The 25,166-nt window shown below is 44.7% G+C and overlaps 1 protein-coding gene across 1 annotated transcript; it reads right to left on the bottom strand.

Moving 5' to 3' along the window:
- Positions 1–718: 718 nt before the first annotated feature.
- Positions 719–25,166, bottom strand: LOC144767878 (uncharacterized). Its single transcript, XM_078651232.1, has 4 exons — positions 25,027–25,166; positions 17,203–17,838; positions 9,632–9,759; positions 719–1,324 (listed from the first exon to the last, which is right to left on the bottom strand). The coding sequence occupies exons 1-3, from the start codon at positions 25,127–25,129 to the stop codon at positions 9,635–9,637; spliced, it is 864 nt and encodes a 287-aa protein (XP_078507358.1). The 5' UTR covers positions 25,130–25,166; the 3' UTR covers positions 719–1,324; positions 9,632–9,634.

The following is a 25,166-nucleotide window of genomic DNA, read 5'->3' as shown; positions in this document are numbered from 1 at the left end:
ATAGTTTACGTCTCTAAACACATTTCCTTACTCCTGTCCCACTGCTAATAAAGTGTTTCCTCGTAAATGATTGGTTAACTGCACTGGGGTGCCTGAGTTCTGCCGCTGTTTGCTAGTTTATAAGAGGCCTTCGATCTCGTACCCAGGGCACTGTCATGAGTAACGGGTTTCTATCTCATAGTACTGTCGTAGGGGTTTTGGACAAAAGGTCACTGAGCATCTATCAAACCAGCCTTTAGGGGATGCAAGGAACGGGAGGTTGTAGAAATGGGATGAGGCTGTGTGTAGGCCAGAAGTAGGCGGCAAGTATCGGATTAATCTGTTGGATGTGGGAAAAGATGGTGGCTCCCACCACCCTGTGAAAGCAGGCGTTGTGCTGAAATTTGATGCCCATATCCCATGTAGATGAGTTAGGAGTGTGACCGCCATGGTGAAAACTGAAGCACGGCAGCAACAAGGGCAGGGGTGAGGATGCAATAAAATACAGCCCTGAAGCTGAACACGCCCCCACAGTGTCACACAAGCAGGCAAGAAGGAAAGAATAGTCCCCCTAACAAACAAAGCGTAAAGAAACACTACTTGGTCCCTGCTCCGTGGGAAGGTCTTTGAAAGAAACAAATGAAAACCAGTGGACAGACTGTAAACCTGTAAAGAAGTATATACAAAGTATATACTCGAGGACTTCAAAGTTCAAACTAAAAAGATGCAGAGAGGGTGCTGCTGGAACCTTTTGTACTTTATTAAGATTAGTTACTACAAGGTTACAAGAGTTAACTGAAGACTTTACTGCTAGAGACACAATGGGCATCCTTGGGTTCCACAACCTGGAGCCATTCCTGAAATATGAGCAAATTTCACAACAGCTGGATATTCACCCATATATAATCTAGTTCACAGCTCCATCTCGTACTTTGAGGTTGGCGCTGGTCACTTCACTGCTGCTTCCTTCCAGGGTTCTTGTATTTGGAGTTGGAGACCACATTTCATTTTAAAGGCACATTGTTGGTCTCTGATGTCCTTAAATGACATTGTCCTTTGTTTAGGCTTTCTAGGGTCTGATGTCCTGGCGGTGTCTACTCCCCATCTCAGATGTGAACTGGTGATGGACTAACACGTAGCAGTCACAGATTCTGGCAGGAATGGTGAGATCGGAAGCACTGATAGTGTGTCTGGCAAGAGGGCGGTCATTCCATGGACCGCAGACGTCCTCTGCATTGATGTGATATTGATTGCTTTGAGGTTTGTTTCAGCTCAAGTGTGGTTGGTCTTCTGAGGTCTCCTCTGCCTTCCTGAGCCTTTCCTAGGGCAGGGTTTTACCCTCTTTCTGCAGAGAAAAAGATAAACAAATGAGGCCACATGAAGACACCAAGAGTCAGTTAATCAGCAGCAGGCTCAAATGTCTTCTATCCATCCCCTTCTTCAAGAACCCCACAGTTCATCGTGGCGGACTGCAGCACCCTATAAGGATCTTATACGGACATCTTTGTGTTGCCTTGTAATACTCCATTTGTTTTTTTTTTATCTCCACTACTCCAACATTCAGGAGGGCCCACAAGGCAGGGACCCTTACAGGTTTTCAGCATTGCCACTGTCCATACAAGTTATTCCCATCAGGTACATTGTGTGCAAATACATTTTGCACGGTTATCCTGAAAATGTGACGTCGGTCCCACTCCTAAGAGCCCAATACTTCCCATTTCTGCTACATACGTCAGAGCAGAGATGGAAGGTCTTAGAGGGGTAAAGGTTGGGATCTCACGGACCTCGTTCAAAGTATGTGGTGTGAGCATTTCAAGGACACACAGGGCGCTTCTCCATGAGTCATTAATAATATAATCTTTATTGCTTGATTAATTTAAATCATTGCAATCACAACATCTGATGTCTCCAAGAAATACACATTAACATTTAAATCAAAAGATCTTCTCATCACATAATACAAAAAACTGTCCCATAATTACAATTTAAAATCTTATCGATAAGCCCAAACCTAGCCACCTTGCATCGTTAATTACAGAATATTATTGCACATTATACATTTTAAAGTGACGGTGTGCTTTACATACTATTTCTATGAATATAACAGAGAAATATTCTGACCAATAAACATTAATTTCCCCTACCTTTCAAAGTGCTAATGTGAAAAAAGTGCATCAATTTGCTGCGATGATAACCCAGCTGTTGTTACATTTCAAATTGGTACCATCGCAACAAAAATTATTAAGCAATAAAATGTATAAGCCGTTAAAACTAATAGCACCAAGGCCATAAAAATAGAGGGGATCTGCCCTTTATTAGACATTTTTCAACTGCCATTCACATTTTTGCCAGTTGACATAGTAATGGAACCGATTCACCAGACAATTACATGATTAATGCCTGTCGGGCAGTTCTCACGCCACTCATCAGAAAATAAGGTCTCAAAACGAAACGTCTATGATTAATCAGCTTCGGGCAGACACATATTATATGTACAAGAGCTTCCTGTGGCCATCCGCAAAATCTACAATTAGAATCCGGCCACTGTTTGATCCAAGATCGAGTGCCCCCCTTTGTTGGGTTTATACCCATACGTAGCCTTAAAAACATTTTTTTAAACTTTACAGAAAAGAAAACATTTAAATATGGGTGAACATGCGGGGATTGGTATGAATTGATCACGTTCCGTGCATAGTTTTTCTCAGCTAATGCAATTTTATCCAATTTAAATGATACAACTTTAATATGCTTTTTTAAAATTAATTTATAGTTGGGCTTTTTTAAAGCTGGCAGTTCAATTTGCAGTCCGATATCTCGTAGGGAAGTTAAAATATAAGCTCTCCATTTAGCCGTTTAAGCAGATTTATCAATTTCTTGCCAACAGATATTCCCTAAAGATGCAGGGTCTGATGTTGACAATGCAGCCATACATTTTAGGAAAGGTCCTTTTGATACCAGGCACCGTCTTTGGAGACCGAATTCCACTCTAATTGCTGCTTGACACACTGACCTGGCAATTCCAAAGTAGCTTTAAAAACCTTAACAATCAGTTAGTCAAGCACCTTCACATCTTTCCCTCTAGTAATCGGGGAACCATAAATGAGGGTAGGTTGTAACTTGGCTTTGATTACTTTAAGAATAAACTCATATGATTGACAGTTCAGTGATTTCTTTAAACATTTAAAAGCATGGATCAATGTCACAGCCTTGGCCCTTAGATCTTTAAGGTGAAATTTAAAAGACATGTGATTGTGAAATATCACCCCTAAGTATCTATATGTCTTAACAATATCAATTGTACCTGCTCTGGCCTTCCAGGGATTAAACTTCTGTTTGACTACAACAATTTTCATCACTTTACTTTCTTTAACATTCAGTTCGAGGCCATTCTGCTGTATAACATCATCAAAGGCAGTAATAAGTCCTTGTAGGCCGATGGGGGTATGGCACACAAGAATCGTATCATCAGCATACTGGAGGTAGCTAATTTGCACCCCCCAGCCATCCTAGGAACATGCCCATTAACAACATCCAAATGCTTAGAAAGATCTGATAAAAATAAATTAAATAAGCAGGGGGCAAGAACACAGCCCTGCTTCAGGCCATTATATGTTCTAATCATCCTTGATAAGGAATTGCCCTCCCCAATCTTAACTTGAACCCAAGTGTTGGGATACAGAAGTATAATAGCTTTCAACAATTTCTTTGAGATTCCCAGACCTGACAATTTTTTCCATAATAAATTTCGAGGCACAGAGTCGAAGGCTGCCTTAAGATCAATAAAAGCAATATATATACATTTTGTTTATTCAAGACAGCCCTCTCTGCAAGTAAGGTTAGAGCCAACAAATTAGTGATAGTGGATTGACCTTTCTGGAAACCAGTTTGATTAGGTGGGATAATACTCCCCTTCATAGCCCAGTCTTCCAATTCTATTAGGAGACAAGAAGCAAACACCTTTGCATCGACATCGGTCAACAAGATTAGTCGATAATTAGCGGGGTTAGACACCGGGCCGCTTTTATAAATTGGTTGCACTATGCTACCTTGCCATGACTCCGGAACAACCCCCAATGTCAAAACTTCCCTAAATAAATTATGCAAAGTGCCTGCCAACAGATCACTATTAACACGAAACAGGGCATTCAGTAGCCCATTAGGTCCCGGGGTACTATTTGCTCACAGCCCACGTAACAGGGTCAAAACTTGAATACAGCTTGGTATTTCTAAATCAAAATTTGGATCAGGACTAGAATCAATAACATGATCATTAGAGTTCAAATTAGGCCTGGGCGGTAAATTCCGTTCCGCTCACGGAATTTGGGTAATTTTGCGTTCCACAGAGAACGCTAAATTGCCCAAAATTCTGCATTCTGTGACTTTGCAAAATTTTTTGCTTGTTCGCGTTCTCAAAATGCGTGTTCGCGAGATATTTCCCCTGAGCACACAAACAACGATTGCGAGCAGTAAAAATGCATCGCAAACAAGCAATTCCGCATGTTCGCTGAGATTTTTTACCGTATCGTGGATATTTGCGTAACGCGATTACGCAATTTCCGCTCACACCTAGTTCAAATCGAGACACTCTCCATTCCCCGCATTTTTTATTGATATAATATTTACCTCACCTAAGGCCGACCTGTCTAGGTGTTTTCCCACCCGAACCGATACACCATACAAATTGGTTATAAACATTACCCAACCGGGTTCAGGTATATTTACAGAAACAGCCCTATAGCCTCCCCTTTCGAGGTTATAAATAACCACCCAAAAATGTTTTGCATTACTTTGCTTGGTGGCGGATAATAAGCTATTCCATAGCCCATTTTGATATTTAAGTTTTGCTTTCCATATTTCTTGTTTGTAGGTCTCCTTAAGTTCCTTCAGGTTTTCTTTATATACTGGGAAGGTCTAACAAAATCTACGGGTGTATGCCTCACGGACAGCTCTATTGAGTACTTTCTTTAACTTTAATAATTTGGGGGAAAACCAAATGTTATGTATATTCAGATTGGTGTTAATTTTCCTAATCTTTCAAGTTGAAAATTTCCCCACGATAGACTCTGTGATAAAATTCCATTTATTAATCATATTCATGTCACCCTGGATACCTTGATCACTTTCCTTAATCAATGCCTCAGCTGTTTGCATAATGTCCTCCTTTTTGGCTAAATTCCATACCAGCCTCCTCAGGTTATATGCAGATCATGCCGTGTTGGGAAGATCCTTAGATTTTAGAAGACATTCTACCAAAAAATTCAATTTTACATCCTGGGAGTTGTGGTCACTTTCTGGCCGGCCGATTACCTTATATTCAGACAAATGTAATCTCAAATTGTCTGAAATAAATGAATAATCAATGATTGAACCTTGCTTAGAGTTCTTAAATGTGGGATTAGATCTAGATTTTTCTTTTAACTGGCTGGTTTCAGCCTCAGACATAATGTCACAGCAATCCTTAGCTAAACCTCCTGATTTATAGCTAGATTCTGAATACCGAAATAATTGCAAATTAAAATCACCTGATACTATTAAGCCAGCATCTGGGTATTGGAGTATTAATACACTCAGGACATCCCGAAGGATATACAGCTGTGCAGACTTATTTTTACTAGCACTCAGGTACACATTAAGAAAAACTAACCTTAACTCAGAGGTATTTACCACAAGGCATTGGAACCAGCCCAAATTAAAGTCTACCACTTCCACAACTAGATTTAAATTAGCCGCGATATAGCACGGCAGTCCACATTTTGCACGGCGTAATTTATTGGTTTTTACTGCCGGAATACTATATTCATTAAATCCGGACAAAGGAGTTATTTGTTCACACCATGTTTATTGGAATAATAAAAATGCAAATAAATTTAAAAATGATATTGTATCTGGATCAGACAATAAATGATGCAGACCATGGACATTCCAGGAGCATATACGTATTTCATTCATATTATCTTCAGTAGCTCCGGTTGTTCAATTACTGTCACCACGGGGCACCTTTGCCAATGATGCTGGCAACCAAGACCAGTCCTCCATTTGCACATTGTTTTTGGGTAACCACTCGCAAAGACGCCCCCCTGACTGGGGATTGGTAATTAACAAACCAGAGCTGCAAGATTGGTTATTTGTTGGAACCACTGCTCCTCTAAGCACTGGATTTGACTTATTGCTTTCAATAATTTTACAACCCACATCCATCTTAAGGGCCAGTACCTCCAAGATCGGGGGATACAGTACACTGGCCCAGATCTGGACCTTGATTCCACAGTCCATAAAATTCAACCTGGATCCCAAAATCTTAGTAACAATATCACTCGAGGACCAAGTTGTAATAGTGGGCTCCCGAGGAGTATTGGACTGAATCTGTCTAAATTGTACTGATACCAAATCAGAGGATTTAATAAATGCTAAATCAGGGATAGTTGAAATGATTTTCAATAGTAAACCACGGTTGAGGCTATCCTGGGATCCCTGGGATTCATACAATGGGTGCATTACTAATTTGGTGTCCCCGTTTATACAACCATAGTCCTGTCTGCCACACAAGGGGCTTAATAAACCTGAGTTAATTTTTTTTAGATAAAATAGATTTATGAAATATTTGTAGTGGGGGTTGACTCTGGGCAATAATAGGTTCTAGCATTTCTAACAAACTTGACCAATTCCATGTATCACCAACATGATCTTTGGGCAAAGGTCCTAACCCCTGGGGTTCATTATCCAATTTTATCACACATTCCTTATTGACTTCTACCAAATCCGATTTTATTATATCATTTGGTTTGAGAACATCAATATTATTACCATTTATAGGTCCCTGATCGTTATCCCTCATGTGGAATGGCAGTGCTATAGAAGAATCCCCACCTGCTACAACGTTGACCTGCATTGGGCATTTCTTAACAGCTGGTGTAAATATAGGGTAATAATCCCTAGACTTTGCTGCTATAGCTGCTAACGCAACTGCACTTCTGGCCTTATGCCACTCTTTCTGCAGCCTTTCCCTTGAACGTTTAGATAACGGAGGACAATCATTTATATCTTCCCCTGGGCATATACACAGAGGTTTGGCTGTGGATAGTGGCTTGACTTTCTTAGGTCCATTGGAGACCTGGCCATCCTCTACATATACATCTAGACACTTACTGACCGCAGCCTCCCCATCTACCTCCTTTTGCAGACCCGGGTTATCACAACCCACGTTTGCCTCAACATCCTGCAGCTTCTTATTTTCAAAATATACGCTATCATCCCCTTCCTTTGTACAAACCAAGTTTTTTATCCAAAACTGATTAGCCTGCTGTTTTTTTAACTTCTTTCACAAGAGAGCCTTAAATTTCGGAGAGCTCAGACATTTTGTCCAACATATGAGAACAGGTACATCTTATCAATTGGTCATTAACCTCAGCCTGGGCCTTACCCACCCAACCTCTCAGTTTTGTAATTTCAAATCAATACCGGCCACATAGACTGCTAAAGTATTTAACAAATCAACCAGAATTTCAAGTTTATTTGAGTGGAAGTCAAGTGCACCTGTTATAACATTCATGTTATTAAGCAAACTTTTCCATACACCCATGTCAGCTGTATTATCGTTTTTTGTAACATGACCATCAACATTAGCTAAAATGCCATATTTTTCCAGAAATGAAAGATCCGCAGGGCTCAGAGAGTTATCAGGCTGACCTAGAATAGGATCTGCAGCATTCAATGAAATATCAGCTTGTCCTAGGATCTGAACGCCCTGAGGATTGTTTATATTATCCATTTTTACAGGAATTAAATTTCCCCTTCACAAACACATCACCTACCATTCTGAGCTGCAGCAGTAACAAGAGGAAAGAGCCAGGTGGTGTTAGACATTGGAGACCTGATCAGACAAGGCTGCAGAAGAGTTGTAAAATTCATTCGTGTAATATCTCCCAGAAGTGAAGTGACCATTTAGAAGGTCAAACCTATTGGCCGGACCCCAAGGCAGACATTTGAGGTGGGTCCATGCGCGCCTGAGGACAGTCAACGCTGATGAGCCCAACTCTGACACATGTCCTTGGGAAACAACCTTTACTACGAGGTCAAAACACCGCAATACATTCACAACGCAACTTTTACAACGCAAGTCGTTACCACGACTTGCACTGGATGGCGCTCTAAACTAAGAAATAGTGTGATTTACTATTCCAACACCTTCCCTACTGTACGTAGGCTGGAGTTGGAATAGTAAATCATACTATTCCTAAGTCCAGCACCCTACAGCGCAAGTCGTGGTAACGACTTGCGTTGTAAAAGCTGCGTTATGATGTACCGCGATCATTTTGATCGCGTGGTAACGTCATACATCCCGTGTCCTTTGGCAAAAGATCATCTGACCGAAACCTCAAGTTAATGTTTTGTGCATTACAGTTAAAAAAAATGAAAACATTTCCAGGCTTGGAAGAGTTAATAACTAAATAAAACTTCTCATTAAAGTCTGGCTTAATGTCTACGATGAACTGGTCCATAAACAGAGATGAAAGAGGAGAGAAGTCCAAACATATAAGGGGAGGGGGGTGATTCTTGAGTTTACAGAATGTTGTGTGTGGACTGGGTCAATGGAAAGGGGTGTTGAGGTAGTTCTGGAAAAACTGTTGAGATGATCTTTATGCTGGGGGTCACTGGGATGAAACAAGAGAAGGAAAATAAAGAGGAGGGAGAATAAACCGAAGTGGCAGCGTATTTACTACAGGGAGGCAAAGAAAATGGATTTGAGAACCATTTCTCGACAAGGTTTGTCATACATGTCAAAAGCACATACAGACACGTATGCAGGGCTTTAAGTGGGATGAAAAAACTGGGGGGTCTCTCAAAGGGGCATGGTCAATATAATTAAGGGCGTGGCTTAAAAACACATAAGCTAAAAATCTGTGTTTAGCACAGTGTGCCACCCGACTTGTTTTTTGCTGTTTTTTTCATTGCGTCCAGATATTTGATACAACAAGTCACATCATATCTACAAGTGAGGACTATTGGCTTTGTCAATGGTTGCTAGTTGAATAAGATAAATAAGCAGCAACTATGGCTTGTCTATAATATTGAAAACTCTTCCACTTAAAGCCCCGGTGACACTACAACAATGTTGCTGCTCCTGAGATTCAAAAAGAGAAGAGAAATCCAGAGAGAAAATGACTCTTTAAAGTATTTCCCTTCCCCTACAACACTCACCACGCGCACATCGATGTGTCTGCTGTCACTGCAGTCAGGACTGCCTGTGCCAGGGCACAAAACAGTACAAAAGGGGGCGGTGATGGACGGAGCATCTGAACTAATCAAACACTCACACCCAGTCAAAAGATCTGGGTTTGATCCATCACCGTTCTTTAGTCCATTCTGCCACAAAACAGAGCCCGATAGAGACCCGTTTTGGGCCCCCTTAAAAAAAAAATGCCGGTGCTCAGCACCGGTGGGACCCGGCCCACTTAAAGCTCTGCATGTATGTTCTTATTTCTATATCTTCCTAACTTGATGTCATATCCCTTCCTTTCAATAGTTTCACTTTTCCACTCTCAGCCATGTTATTGGACTCTTCTGCGTGATCAATACCCACGTCACTTCCTCCCCAGCCTCTGCCAGGGACAGGAAGTCAATAGCCAGCAGTTTTAATCTGTTGATTTCTTACCAGTTAGCGGCGGAGAAGGTACTTGAACAAGTCGGTCAGGGGTCTGTGGCGGCACACATAGGCGCAGACGCCCCGGCAGCAGAGTTTGGCGTCCAAGGCACAGTCCTCGTGCTTTATGCAGAAGCTGCCTGGGGACAAGAGCAAAGGATGCAATAAGTCTACCTGCACACACAAGAAGTAACCACCGCTGGCACAGGTGGAGCAGCGACACCTACTGCAAGCAGCAAGACATATCAGTAATGGATGTAAAGTGAGCCAAGTGTGGCGCCCAATGGAACAAAACCATGTTTACAAACATACAATGTATGCATTATGGGGCATACAGCCCTGTCAAGGATCCCAGGTCCATGCGTGATATGCTGCTCATTCAATGTTTTATCTTTGAATTCTGGGACTTGTAGTCTTGTTTTTTGCATTATAAAACAGGACTACAAGTCGCAGAATTAAATGGAAAAAACCTGAGTTGGAACAGTGCATCATGCATAGACCAAGTAAACTTGCTAGCTATGCGTAGTTACGGGTCCCTTCTGCAGCACATATGGAAAAAGGAACATCTCTCCCAGGATTGTTTTTGTGCAGGAAGGTGCTCCTTGAATTCTAGGAATTCTCTAATTTCCTTCGAGCAGAGCTGTACCCCATTGTCTGTCAATAGACTGCTCGGCAATCCTTCCCTGATGAACACTTCTACCAAGAAGTCTATGACTACCCTGGTCGTGATTTCTGACACAAACTTCACTTCGGGCCACCTGGAGTAGAGATCTATCAGTACCAATATATATTGTGTGCGATGTTCTCCTGTCAGAGGACCTACAATGTCCAGAGCCACATCCACCCACGGTCCCACAGGCAGGGGCCTACAGTGCATGGGAGGTGTGTTGTTTTAGGACTTTGTCGCTGGTAGCGCATGGGCACACAATCTCTTACCCTTCTCTCGATTTCCAAATCCATCCCTGGCCACCAGTTGTCCAGCCGCAACCTTTGTTTTGTCTTGATGACTCCCATATGTCCCTCATGGGCTAGGTTCACCAAGCTTTCTCTCAACACTTCGAGGGGGACTAGCCGCCTGCCTCTGAACAGACCATTGTCGGTAAAAGATAGTTCATCCCTCTCCATCTAGTATGGCTTTAGAGTTTCTTCCTTCTTGTCTTGGTTTATCCAGCCGCTCTTGGTTTTTTCACAAACCATCTGCAGGAGTGCATCGGCACTTAAAGCTTCCTCCCACCTCTCCTCTTCAATGGCACCGTGGGTAACGACGCACAAATTCTCCGTCTGCATTTCCTTTTCAGAGACATCGTCACCCTCTTCTTCGTGAACTTCATTGTGATGTTCACTCACCAAGCGAGAGAGACAGTCAGCTGCGAAGTTCCTCACCCCCTGTACATATTCCACGTCAAACGTGTATTCCTGCAGACCTATCACCCACCATCTGATCCTGCTAGATATGGAGTCGAGGCCCTTCTTGCTGAAGACTTCGACTAAGGGTTTATGGTCTGCCTCAGGTGAAATTTTGCTCCCCATACAAAGTCTCTGAATATTCTGATTGCCCAATGAGCCGCCAAAGCATCTCTCTCGATCACAGAGTAGTTAGACTCTGCCTTGCATAGTAAGCGTGATGAGAATGCTATCGTCTCCTCCCCATCGTCAGCTATTTGCGTCAAGACTGCCCTGAGCCTTTGGCACTGGCATCGGTGGTCAGCACGGTCTTCCTGCCCGGAACGAAGGATTTGAGGTTGGGTGCTTCAGATAACGCCTTCTTGGTGTCTTCAAACTCCTTTTGACACTCCAAACTCCACTTGAACGTCACTCCCTTTTTTAGTAGGTTACGAATGGCATACGTGCGCCTGGCGAAGTTCTGCACAAACTTGTTGTAAAACTCTACCATTCCCAACAAAGATTTGATTTCGTCCTTACTTTTTGGTGCTGTGAGTTTGATGATGGTGTTTTGCAGATCTGTCTTGGGGCGGATGCTGTCCGTCGTGACTTTGTGTCCCAGGAACTCCAACTCTGCACACCCAATCTTGCACTTTTCTCGCTTCACGGTGAGCCCCTGTTCTTGGAACCTTTTCAGGACTTGTCTGAGTGTTAGTTCATGCTGTGTCGCATCTTCCCCAAACACCAGCACATCATCCTGATAACACATCACCCCAGGGATGCCATTTAGGAGATTGCTCATTATCCTCTGGAACACTGCGGCAGCAGATACTAGACCAAACGGCATCCTCTTGAATTTATAGGCCCTCATAGGCATGATAAATGCTGTAAGCTCTTGTGAATCGGGGTGGAGCCTGACCTGGTAGTATGCCGATGTCAGATCAAGTGTAGAGAAAACGTTCGCCCCCGCTAACCTGCTTACCATCTGTGTAATGTTAGGTATAGGGTACTTGTCAACTATAAATTGTTTGTTCAGAGCCCTCAAATCAATACATAAGCGTACAGAACCATCCCCCTTCCTGGCTACTACTATGGGAGCTAACCACTGAGTGGCCTCCTCCGGTTCGATTACTCCCAACTCACATAATTTTTCAAGTTCCTTTCTCACTGCTTCCTGTATGGCAATAGGAAGATTCCTGACCTTGGTTGAGACAGGCTTGCAACCCTCTCTCAACTTTATTCTGTGTGCGTAGTGATTTATGCATCCCAGTTTGTCCGTAAACACATCTTTGAATTCTTCCTCTATCCATTCTAGTGTTCTGCTCACTTCTTGTACCAGTATCTGGGGTTTCTTGTTGGGATTGAGGTATACCCCCAGTTCTTTCTGTGCTTGCCACCCCAGGATGTTATCTCCTTTTCTAGACACATATATCTTAGCAATTGTCAACCAGTCTTTGTAGCCTACTGTGCCCCAGAAGTAGCCCTTCATTTGTATGGGTTGCCCCCATAGCCTCCCGGTCTCACATCCATTCTCTGCAATTTCAATTTACCCTTAGAGATTCTCTCAAACTCATCTGCAGATATAATGGTCAGTTTAGAACATGAGTCAAACATTGCTTCAATTTTCGTCTCCTATACAGCTATGACATCTTTGGGGTTGTTGACAGATTCGCTCTCAACTTGCAACACGATTTCATCACATGCGCGGATGGTATCGCCCTTGAAAGGTTTTCTGTAATTAGGGTTACTTCTACAACATTGTCTAAAATGACCCTCCTCCCACACTTATTACATATGGACTTCAATGCTGGACACTCTTTACCACATCTGTAACAACTTCCCTTGAAGTTCCAACTGCTTTTATTCTCCTTTAGTTCTTTCCTCTGTGCCGTGACTGCTAGTACATCCTCACTATCTGTTGATATTTTGCTCACCTTTGCTTTAACCTCACAGTCTTCTTTTATCTCACTCACACATTCCATCATGTGTTCTATTTGTTTAGCCACAATGAGCACATCCCCCAGGGTTGGGTCATCCTTCAACCACAACTCTTCACGTATACGTTTAATTTTACACTTTAACAGGAATTGATCACATATCCTCTCTTCACATGCGCACCCAAACTTGCATATTGCTGCCAACTTCCTTAACTCTGACACAAACTCTTCTACCGTTTCTCCTTCCTTCTGCCCTCTCGTCCCAAAATGGTAACATTCCATTATCGTGCTGATCTTTGGCAAGAAATGGATATCTAATTTTTTCAGGCTGATTTCGTATTCATTCAATCCTCTTGCATCATCTGCATTTAACTCAGGCAGGTGTTCCAAAATTTCTTGCCCCTCCGCTCCTAGATAATGCAGGAGAAGTGCCACTTTCCTTTCCAACCCCAAGTTAGGTCCACAAACCACTGCATAATTTTGAAAGACTTTCTTCCACTTGCTCTGCATGTTGACTCTAAGATATTATGGAGATTATTTGTGAATATTGAGTACAGCACAAAAGAGTCAAAGTAAGAGAAATATCAGCTCACCATCACACAGCTTCCTATACTTCCGAGCCTCCACTCCCTTTTTCACAAGCTAAACCTTTTTTTTCTTAGTAAGAGGAAATTAATCAGCCACCACAAGAAATAAGAACACTGTGTTATCTAGATTATACTCTAGTAGGTGAAAATCATAATATGATCAGTAAGGAAAATGCACAATTTTAACCACTAGGTGGCAGCAGACTTTTAAGAGACCGTTTTCTGTTCAATCTACAGTTTCTTTCGTAAAACACTCGTGAAGTGTACACTGTCCACAATACTTCTTCATTTCCGTGGCTAAACCAAAATCCAGGATTCAACTCCATACAGGTTTTCTTTTTTTTTTTGTGCTCAAAATCAGTGACTCACGATGTCGCACGCTTCAACCTTGACCACCAGCATGGCCCCCATTATTCTCTTCCTCACTGCACTGACGATAACTGTGGAGAAATGTTATGTTTACCAACGTGGTGAGAGGAAACGCTGTGCCTATCTGCGTGACAGGCTACAAATAAGAATTCCTGTGGACCAACGCTGCGCACGAAGCTCGCCTATGCGTCACAGCTGTGCCCGTCAGCGTGACTGGCGGTGCACTTAGTTACACTCGAACTCACCCACCAACACAAATCTCCTCAGACTAATGGGGCATATTTTCAAGGGTGGCGATAGGGATTTTTCGCCGCTTTTAGCAAGCTGTCGCTAACAGCTGTTAGCGATAGCTTGTAGGCGATAGCGAGCGGTTTGAGGCCCGCTTGCATGTCAGCGATATTTATCGCTAATGACATGCAAAGTGGGCGTACCCAAACTGTTAGCGACTGAAAACCGTCGCTAACATCGCTATCGCCTATTAGCAAGGCAGGCGTAGCGATGGAAATATTCGCGCTAAGCGCAAAAACCTCCAAATACTAACACCTGCCCAGACTAGTCCTTCGCCATGTTATCCAATGGGAGGTGGATAACATGGCTCAGAGCATTTCGTCGCTAATGCGTGAATATCGCTGTGTTCTCAGCGATATTCACGCATTTCGCCGCTATCGCCGGAAAATGTATTACTTTGAAGATAAATGTTGCTAATAGCACGTTATCTCAGCGATAACTTCCAGCGATGCTCAGCGATAAGAAAATCGTTGCTAAGCCTATTTAGCGATAAATATCGCTATTTGTTGGTAATATGCCCCAATGTTCTCTCCTTGTTCGTCGTGCGTGCCACTTCGCCTGAAATGATGAAGATTAGCAGGGTTAGGGTTGCGATTCTCCTTACTGCCAATCTTAGCTGTTCCACTGTGTTATATTCCTGAGGATTAGCAGTTGTCATTTGCCCTATTACCAAGACACTGCAGGTGATCCTCGCTGCGTCGGCTTCGCCCCCACCCCCGGCAGTTCTTTCAAAGTGAAGGCGATGCTGCCTCACAGTTGCGCTATCTCTGCTGGATCATCACTGCCAAACCCCCACTCAACAGACTTTCGGGGTGTCTGTGAGAAATCACTCCAAGTGTGGCAATACACGCAACCCCTCGACTTCCAGCTGCTATAACAGACCCTTTCAGGCTGAGAAAAGACGGTACTAAACAGCAACGTAAGTCACAAAACTCACTTTGTTGAAGTGTTCCCAAAATGACAACTGTGCACTTAATTCTCCTTTATCACGTAGATTTCCCTTAACTTTTAACTTGCGCTGGCTCTTTAATTACTCACGATTCTTTACAATCGCTCTTCTTCAATTATTCTGAACGTGTTGAGTTCCTTCTAATTAGTTCTTCTCCATCCCGCCGATCGTCGCCAGTGTAACAAGCTGGAGTCACACTTAAGCTTGTTTCCGGTCCAGGGAAGGCATGGCTTGGCAATTCGGGCTGGACTGTTCCCATGAGGCACAGGGTCAGACTGATTTGCATATAGCCATGTCTGAACTGGGGTGGCAGAGTGGGCTAAAGAACGGTGATGCATTCAACCCAGATCTTTTGACTGGGTATGAGTGTTTGATTGGTTCCGATGCACCGTCCATCACCACCCTCTTTTGTACTGCTTTTGGCCGCCATAAGTGTGGCAGGGTATGCTCAGACGTGAGTCCCTTGCTCACTTTGCCACTGGATTCAAGCAAGCCGGGCTGAAGACGGCTGTAATGCCAGAAACCTTTCCTCGGAAGCTTGTTTCCGGTCCAGGGAAGGCATGGCTTGGCAGTTCGGGCTGGACTGTTCCCATGAGGCACAGGGTCAGACTGATTTGCATATAGCCATGTCTGAACTGGGGTGGCAGAGTGGGCTAAAGAACGGTGATGGATTCAACCCAGATCTTTTGACTGGGTGTGAGTGTTTGATTGGTTCGGATGCTCCGTCCATCACCACCCTCTTTTGTACCGCTTTTGGCCGCCATAAGTGTGGCAGGGTATGCTCAGACGTGAGTCCCTTGCTCACTTTGCCACTGGATTCAAGCAAGCCGGGCTGAAGACGGCTGTAATGCCAGAAACCGGTCCTCGGAAGCTTGTTTCCGGTCCAGGGAAGGCATGGCTTGGCAGTTCGGGCTGGACTGTTCCCATGAGGCACAGGGTCAGACTGATTTGCATATAGCCATGTCTGAACTGGGGTGGCAGAGTGGGCTAAAGAACGGTGATGGATTCAACCCAGATCTTTTGACTGGGTGTGAGTGTTTGATTGGTTCGGATGCTCCGTCCATCACCACCCTCTTTTGTACCGCAGTCACACTTAAGGTAGGAATACAAGGAGACTCGTTGTGAGAGAACAAAGTAGGTTTATTCTGAGAGTTACAAACAAAGGACCCCAGCCACAGCTGTGATCGCCAACCGCTCCGTCAGTGCTCCGCGCAGGGAGCTCGCCTTAGAACGTTGGCCGCTGTGACATTCTAATGACTGTCACAGCGGCGCAGCCCAAGCGCACATCGTCGAAGGGGTAGGTGGTGCAATGAAAGGATCCCCCGGGGCGGAGGATACCACACCGTCACAGGACATTTTCCGCACTTTAGAAATGTTTATTGATTGACTGATATCAATGTATAAAAATGTATTTCTATGAACTTTTATGGTTTTAAAAAAAAAAAAAATAATAAAGTTATTTTTGATTTGATTTGATTTGATTGACTGATTGATTGAGGAACCGCAGTTTTGGTGGGGCTGGAGTCCTGCTGAGTTTACAGCAGGTCTCCCACACTACTGAACCCCAAATGACCCCTCCCAGAGATACTTTAGAACGGTCTAAGAACATCCGGAGGTTACAGGTCTCCCACATGAGATAGGTATGACGGTGAGCTGAATGTGACATTCGATCCACTGTCATAGCTTCCCATCCCCAAAGTCACTAGTTTGAGAAAGGGTGCAAGCACACAAATAAGCACAGAGTAAACAAGAGCTGCATTTACAGGGTGACAAAGGTATAGCTATGTTTTGCTTCAGTCTATCACCAAAGTACAGAACACCCCCTGCAAATCTCACTCAGCAGTCCTTAATTTGAGCTGGTGGTAGCTGGTGGGGCCCACTGGTACTTACTGTTGGTGAACGCCACCTATTTTTCCTCATTGGATTTTTACTGTTATCAAGAGAGCGAAAAACACAATAAGAGGAAATATGAAGGAAGAGAAAGATGGAAAAACCATCACAAAGGGAGAGAGCAGACATGTGCCCCAAGTGCCACCGCAAATTCACACGGATATGTAGAAAAGAGCTCACCAGGGATCGGGTCCAGGCATCGCCTGCCACAGCTGGTTTGGCAGCACTTCTGAGATTTGGGACATACTGAGTCCTCGCTGCAGCTCTGTGCGGTGACCACGGCACACTCCGGTGCAGAGGTGGGCAGGGTCCCAGGGCTGGTGCAGTTTGGTGCAGTCCCATTGGTTCCATTGGGACAGTCAGGCAATGGTGTAGGGAGAGTCCCCCCGCTCGTGCAGTTTGGCGCGGTCCCATTGGTTCCATTGGTGCAGTCAGGCGATGGTGTAGGGAGAGTCCCCCCACTGGTGCAGTTTGGCGCGGTCCCATTGGTTCCATTGGTGCAGTCAGGCGATGGTGTAGGGAGAGTCCCCCCGCTGGTGCAGTTTGGCGCGGTCCCATTGGTACAGTCAGGCAATGGTGTAGGGAGAGTCCCCCCGCTGGTGCAGTTTGGCGCGGTCCCATTGGTTCCATTGGTGCAGTCAGGCGATGGTGTAGGGAGAGACCCCCCACTGGTGCAGTTTGGCGCGGTCCCATTGGTCCCATTCACACAAGGAGGAGCTGACGGGGACTGGGTGCTCTGGACATCGACTGTGACACTCTCCGCGGGGCACTGCCCGGGTCTCTCCTTGCTTTTTTCATCCACTTCGTTCCACCAGTCTACATGTAAAGACAGAGAGAGTTGATTATTTACTGTCAATGCAACCCAAAAGGGGAGGGCAAACTGCATTGATCTAAGGCAGAGGTCTTCAAACTTTTGTAGGTTGAGCCCCCCCAGCTGAATTTTTTAAGATGTTGGGCCCCCCTACCACCTGACAGAAATTTCTGGAATCTGGTACACTACATAATCGACTGCCACGTGCATATCACGGGCCATATTCGGCAAATAATGTTTAACACAAAAAGAGTGCTTAGTAAACTGCAGGTTTGTGAATGGGTGTGGTGAAATGACAGAGGCTTATTACACAGCTCAAAACACAATTTTCCAAGAGAAAATGCGCGCACATTCTTTTTACTAGGATGCTTTGTTTTACACATGACCTAGATTAATAATAACACCACCAACATAAATGTATGGACCTGTTTTGATCTAAAATTGCATGAAACAAAAACATTTCTCTGCAAATAGTAATAGACTCTCTCACATCAATCACATTAAAAAGAAATTAAACAAAACAGTATTTACAAGAATCTGTTTAGGAATTATTCCATGCCATCAGGGCTGCCTCTATTAAGGGAACCAATAAAAGGCTGGATTGCAGTGCATGTGAATATGTCATTTTGTAATTTAGGACGAAAACCTTGATAGGGCACGACATGCCCATACTTGTGTACAGGGGCGCAACAAGACCCGAACTTTGGGAGGGGCTAACACTCCCATCCAGGGCTGGCCCTAGCACTGGTCGCACATAGTGCAACAGTCTGTTTTGGTGCCCCTCCTCCATTGCCCCCTTCTCAATGAATTTCCACACTACCACTCGCCAACAATGCACCCCATCTCTCTATAGCACCTTTGTGGCAAACATTTCTTTTTTTTTATAGCGCTACTCATAGTTTACCCACACTCTTTGATCTGCATGGTACACGTTCTTTGTAGTAGGCACATTAAACCTCTGCTCTGTGCGCGTGTCAGAAGTACCCATGTGAGTGCACGTTGAGCGATGCGACAGTGTGAGACTAGGGTAAGAGGAGTGATTGCAGGGTGAGTTAGGTGACCATATGAATTTAGGTGCGGATGTAAGTGCAGAGTGGGACAAATGAATGTATGGTTAGTGATGGTCCTTTTTGAAGGAATGCGCACATTGAGCAGTAAGGGTGACATGTGAGTGAAGTATTTCATTAGTCCAGAGTGAGTAGTGTGCTTGTGTGATTGCAGGGTGAGGTACAGGGTGAACAGCACAAGTGCACTGTGAGTGATCACTGTGAGTTCAGAGTGAGCGTGTGAATGGTGTGAGTGCATGCTGATCAGAGTCAGTGCATGGTGATCATTGTGTGTGCATTGTGATCATTGTGAGTGCAGAGTGATCACTGTGAGTGCAGGGTGAGCGGGTGAATGGTGTGAGTGCATGGTGATCAGTGTGAGGGCATTGTGATCGCTGTAAGTGCAGGGTGAATGGTGTGAGTGCATGGTGATCGCTGTGAGTGCATGGTGATCGCTGTGAGTGCACTGTGATCGCTGTGAGTGCAGGGTGAATGGTGTGAATGCATGGTGATCAGTGTAAGTGCATTGTGATCGCTGTGAGTGCAGGGTGAGAGGGTGAATGGTGTGAGTGCATGGTGATCACTGTGAGTGCAGGGTGAGCGTGAAAGTGAAAAGCGACAATGAGGAATGAGTTGTCTGAATGCAGGGTGCATTCCCAGACACTTGAAGTAACTCAACAGGTTTTTGATGGAAGTGTAGGATTTCAAATATGTTAAATTATTGCTATTATGGCATTAACCAGGGATCAAGGTGGAAGAAATAAATGTGCTGATCTTCCAACAAACTTCCAGTTTTTTAGTTAGGGTTGCCAGCTCATTATTTTGATGGCCCAGTTGGTACAAAAATAATTAGTCACCTAAAGCTGTATTGTCAGCACTTGTCTGTGCATACTTTGAACAGCAAATATAAATAGTAGCACTTTTAATTGTGTTTTAGGGCTCCCTGAATGGCCATGACTGATAATAAAATATAAAATGGAAAAAAGACAGAAAAGTCACATTACAAATGTATACATACTTATTTATTTGTAAGCATATTTGGTGTAAAGACAAGCAATTTGCAGGCTGTTTAAAAAACACAGGGATGGCTGGCATTTTTCTTTTGGTAACTTGAAGCCCTGTGGGCGTTGCAGCGCCTGCCTGGGCACATTTAAAAGAAACTTTGTCTCCTTTCTGCAAAGAGCTTCCTCACAGTACAGGGTTAAACTGGTAGATCTGAAATGCTTCAGCTGCAGTGGGAGGCAAGGAATCTCCTCTGCTGTGAAATCGAACACAAAGGAACAGGACTGTCTGTTAGTTTGCTTTCATTTTTAGCAGAGGAGACTTCCTGCCTCCCACTGCAGCTCAAGCAGCCCAGCTCTACCAATTAACCCCTTCCTGGGAAGGCTGTTAGCTCTCTACATCACAAAAGCACACGTCCGTGCCTTATCTGTTTCCCCTCCCTCCCCCTCGATCTTCGGAGTGCGTGCCCCTCCTGAGATAGTGTCGCGCCCCCCTGGGGGCGGCGCGCCCCACAGATTGAAGAACTCTGATCTAAGGACTAGCCATTGTTGCTTCAGGAAGAGAGAAGCGAGCATCTCTCTCTAAAGGTGGGATTGAGCCGGGCACAGGAGACAATAAATCATGGGGCCGAGTCAGCACAAAGCATAAGAAAAGCTAATTTAGAAATAAGAGTGATGGAAACACCCTAGAACAGTGGTCTTCAAACTTTTTGATGCCGAGACCTCCCTGTCAAATTCTTTAGGTGTTAGGACCACCTCGTGACAAACATTTCTAGAGCCTGGTAGGTGTGCCTTCCTGCACAAAAACAATCATGCAGGAAGGTGTGACTTCCTGCACTAAAACAATCCTGCCAACAACGCAGACACCCGTGCACCAGGGTGCAAGGCAGCAAATTATGCGCCGGTAGAAAGGACAGGAATGCGCTGTATCTTATAAATACAGTCCATTCCTGCCCTTTTGAATTGGCGTAGGGCAGTGAAGCAAAAATACTTGCGGTGCTGCCCTACACCATTTCATTGTAAATAAGGCCCATACATTTTAGTAATACCCAGACCCTATGTAATGCAATTTTGTTTACATAACTGTCCCTTCAAAACCTTCTCAGGGCTAGTAAGCGCTGTGTAATACAATGACAATCAGAAGCAAGCACCTCACAGCTCACTTAACTCTATGCACTTCCATTCAAAAAGCTTCAAGTGATTCGATCAATTAAATGCGCAGCACACTTCTGTGCCGGGAAATCTAAGACAGGCAGACAGCTAAATGCACCTTTCTACCAGTGTGTTGCTGGCCTGAAAGAAATGCAAATGTGCACAACTAGTTAATCTGCAAATGTAAAGGAATTGCAGATTAAGTTGGTGTGTTTAGCTGTTTGCCTGCCTTACATTTCACATTTTTAACAAAACAAGGGAACCCAATTGCTGTGGTCAGGGACCTTGGGTATTGGTAAGTTATAAGCACAGTTGTCCCTGACAGGGAGAATACATGAGAGAGGGAATAAATTACTACTATATTAAGGTTGTCCAGACGGACAGGGTTATTTTAATAATATTTCAATTCGAGGCACAAATAAAGTGGGACACAATCCTTCGTCCAACGCAATACATATAACACAAAAACAAAAACAAAGGCTCAGGCAGGACAAAAAGCTTGTATGCTATGCAGAAGATAAAACAGGCAAAAATTTAACCGCAACACAGTTCACATAAATAGCAAATTGAGTTGTGTTTGAGGTGTACAATGAGTCAACGACATTTCAATCCCATACAAACAGTACTGGGATCATCATCAGGACATACTATTACATGCCTGAGAAAGATTTGCGGTGTGCACAAGGGCAAGCAGTCTAGAGAATAAGCGTTGAGTTACTTAAGTCGCGGGTTCGCCGGAGGGCAGAACCAAGCGAGGTAAATAGCAGATGTTAACTGTGCGTTCAAGCACAATTTAGTGCAAGAAAAATAGGCTGGACCGCAATGGCAAGTCCAGAACAGGAACCAGCTGCGCTGGAGATGAAACGGCACAAGGACCTTGATAACAGGAGGTGTCAGTGTGGACTCGATGAGTCTTACATTTCACAGCACTGAAGAGTCCCTGAATAACACTCTAGCCGTATCGCATTGTCTTTTTGCAAAATAAAGAGCGCGGCCCCTTCCCATGACTCCACAGCTCCTTGGGGGTCTCGGCACACAGATTAAAGACCTCTGCCTTAGAACCAGGACTCTCCATACAAGGCCTCCTGGGCTCTCATGGGCAATCTGTGTTCTGGAGAAGACTCTTATGAGCCACATTCAGAGTTTGGTGAGAGGAATGACTGCTTCAAATCAGTGGTCATCTGCACCCCTCAAACTTGCAGTTCCCACGCTCAGTTTTGAGTCTGCGGGAGGCCATGGCTTCCACCACCCTGGCAGGCCAACCTCCATGGCCTCAATCACTTCCTAAGTGTGGACTTAACATTGATCAAAGTTAGTGCATCACAATGTGCTACACACCTCCATTCCACATAGAGTGTTTCTACAACTCTGGCCATAATACATTGAGTGTGCCTGCCACCAAGGCCTATTCCACAATGAGTGTGCCTGCCACCACTGCCAATTCCACATTGAGTGTGCCTGCCACCACTAAAAATTCCACATTGAGTGTGCCTGGCACCACTGCCAAATCCACATTGAGTGTGCCTGCCACCACTGCCAATTCCACATTGAGTGTGCCTGCCACCACTGCCAATGCCACAATGAGTGTGCCTGCCACCACTGCCAATGCCACATTGAGTGCGCCAGCCACCACTGCCAATGCCACAATGAGTGTGCCTGCCACCACTGCCAATGCCACATTGAGTGTGCCTGCCACCACTGCCAATGCCACATTGAGTGTGCCTGCCACCACTGCCAATGCCACAATGAGTGTGCCTGCCACCACTGCCAATGCCACATTGAGTGTGCCTGCCACCACTGCCAATGCTACAATGAGTGGGCCTGCCACCACTGCCAATTCCACATTGAGTGTGCCTGCCACCACTGCCAATTCCACATTGAGTGTGCCTGCCACCACTGCCAATGCCACATTGAGTGTGCCTGCCACTTCTGCCAATGCCACATCAAGCCCCGCATCAGGTGTGCCTTCTTCACAGTAACCATTCTATCACTCATTGTGATCACCGCTATTGTGACTGTTGTCACACCCAGCAACACAATGCCTCCTTCACAATCACTATCGTCTCACTCTTTGTCATGACCATTCTTGCGACTGCTGGCAAACCCTGCATCACAATATCTGACTCATTTACAGTCGCAATTGTGTCACTCATAGTTGTGACCACGCTTGCGACTGCTGACAAACCCTGCATCAAAATCGTCACAATCTTGTGACTGCTGGCAAACTGTGCATCACAATGTCAGTCTCCTTTACAGTCATCATTGTGTCATTCATTGTTGTGACCACTCTCGTGGCTTCTGTCAAATCTTTTATTCCAATGTCCGCCTTCGTCTCAGTTACCATTAACTCACTCTTTGTCGTGACCATTCTTGTGACTTTTGTCATGCCATGCACCACAATGGGTGCCTCCTTTACAATCACCATAGTGTCATTTTTTGTTGTGAATATTCTTGTGACTGCTGGCAAACTGTGCATCACAATGTCAGTCTCCTTTACAGTCACCATTTTATCACTCATTATCATCACCCCTGTTGTGACTGCTGGCCATCTGTGCATCACAATTTCTGGCTCCTTTACAGTTATCATTGTGTCATTTATTGTTGTGGCAACTCACATGGCATCTGTGAAAACCTGCATCACAATGTCTGCCTCCTTTACAGTCACCATTTATTGTTACTACAATTGTGGCTTTTGTCATGCCATGCATTACAATGTCTGCTTCCTTTACAGTTACCATTAGTTGTGACTACATTTGTGGCTTTTATCATGCCATGCATCACAATGGCTGCCTCGTTTACAGGCACCATTGTGTCACTCATTGTTGTGACAGGCCTAGGCGGTAAATTTCGTTCTGCTCGCGGAATTTGGGCAATTTTGCCTTCCACGGAGAACGCAAAATTGCCCAAACATTCCGCGATTCGCAGCTTCTCTGAATTTTTTGCTTGTTCGCGCTTTCAGATATTTCTCCCCGAGCATGCAAACAGCGTTCACGAAAAAAGAATCGCGAACGGGCGAAACAAGCAATTTCCGCCCACCCCTAGTTGTGACCATTCTTGTGACTGCTGTCAAACCATGCATCACAATGGCTGACTCCTCTAAAGTCATAATTGTGTCACTCATTTTCAAGAGCACTCTTGTGACTGCTGTCAAACCATGCATCCCATTGGCTTCCTCCTTAACAGTCATCATTTTGATTGTCATCAACAATATTGTTCCTCCAGTCAAACCATGAACCATAATGGCGGCATCCTTTACAGCTACCATTGTGTCACTCATTGTCGTCACCATTATTGTTCCTCCGGTCAAATCATGCATCCCAGTGGCTGCCTCCTTTACAGTCACCATTTTGTCACTACTTGTCTTATAACTTCTTTTAAGTTTTGTGTCATGATTTGCGTGTTGTGGTCCCTCACTATCACATCATTCATCGTGGCCATTTCTGTGACCGCTGTCGAGCCCTGCACCATGAACTCTATGAAGAGCTCGGCTGGGCCTGTGCTCTGGGGCCACCTTCCCAGCATCAAATGCTGGGGCAAATGCATGTACTCACTCCTACTGGGTTCCTCACTGGGTCAAAAGTAAATTTCTCCACTGGGTTCCTCACTAGCGCTGGAGTAAATTCATTTACTCACCTCCATTGGGTTCTTCACTAGCGCTGTAGTAAATTCATGCACTCACTTCCACTGGGTTCCTCACGGAGGCTGGAGTAAATTGATGCACTCATCCCCACTGGGTTCCTCACTGGGGCTGGAGTAAATTTTTCTACTGGGTTCTTCACTAGCACTGGAGTAAATTCATGCACTCCCCTCCACTGGGTTCCTTACTGGGGCTGGAGTAAATTCATGCACTCACCTCCACTGGGTTCCTTACTGGGGCTGGAGTAAATTCATGCACTCCCCTCCATTGGGTTCCTCACTGGGGCTGGAGTAGTAAATTCATGCACTCCCCTCCACTGGGTTCCTTACTGGGGCTGGAGTAAATTCATGCACTCACCTCCACTGGGTTGCTCACTCTGCTCCTCCTCGTGCTCCCAGGGGTGGCCGTGAGCCAGACCGACCACCAGGACCACCAGGGATAGGACTAGAATCTTCTGCATGGTGGAGGGATCTCTGGTCTTCTGGCCTGTGAAGAAG

The sequence above is a fragment of the Lissotriton helveticus genome, chromosome 7, assembly GCF_964261635.1.
Source record: "Lissotriton helveticus chromosome 7, aLisHel1.1, whole genome shotgun sequence".
NCBI lineage: Eukaryota > Metazoa > Chordata > Amphibia > Caudata > Salamandridae > Lissotriton > Lissotriton helveticus.
This window is presented reverse-complemented; position numbering and strand designations above follow the sequence as displayed.

Coding starts and splice junctions, on each gene's coding strand:
- LOC144767878 (XM_078651232.1), bottom strand. CDS start 25,129: ATGCAGAAGATTCTAGTCCTATCCCTGGTGGTCCTGGTGGTCGGTCTG. Junction 17,839..25,026: donor GAGTGAGCAACCCAGTGGAG/GTGAGTGCATGA, acceptor CTTTACATGTAG/ACTGGTGGAACGAAGTGGAT. Junction 9,760..17,202: donor ATGCCTGGACCCGATCCCTG/GTGAGCTCTTTT, acceptor TCTTGTCCCCAG/GCAGCTTCTGCATAAAGCAC.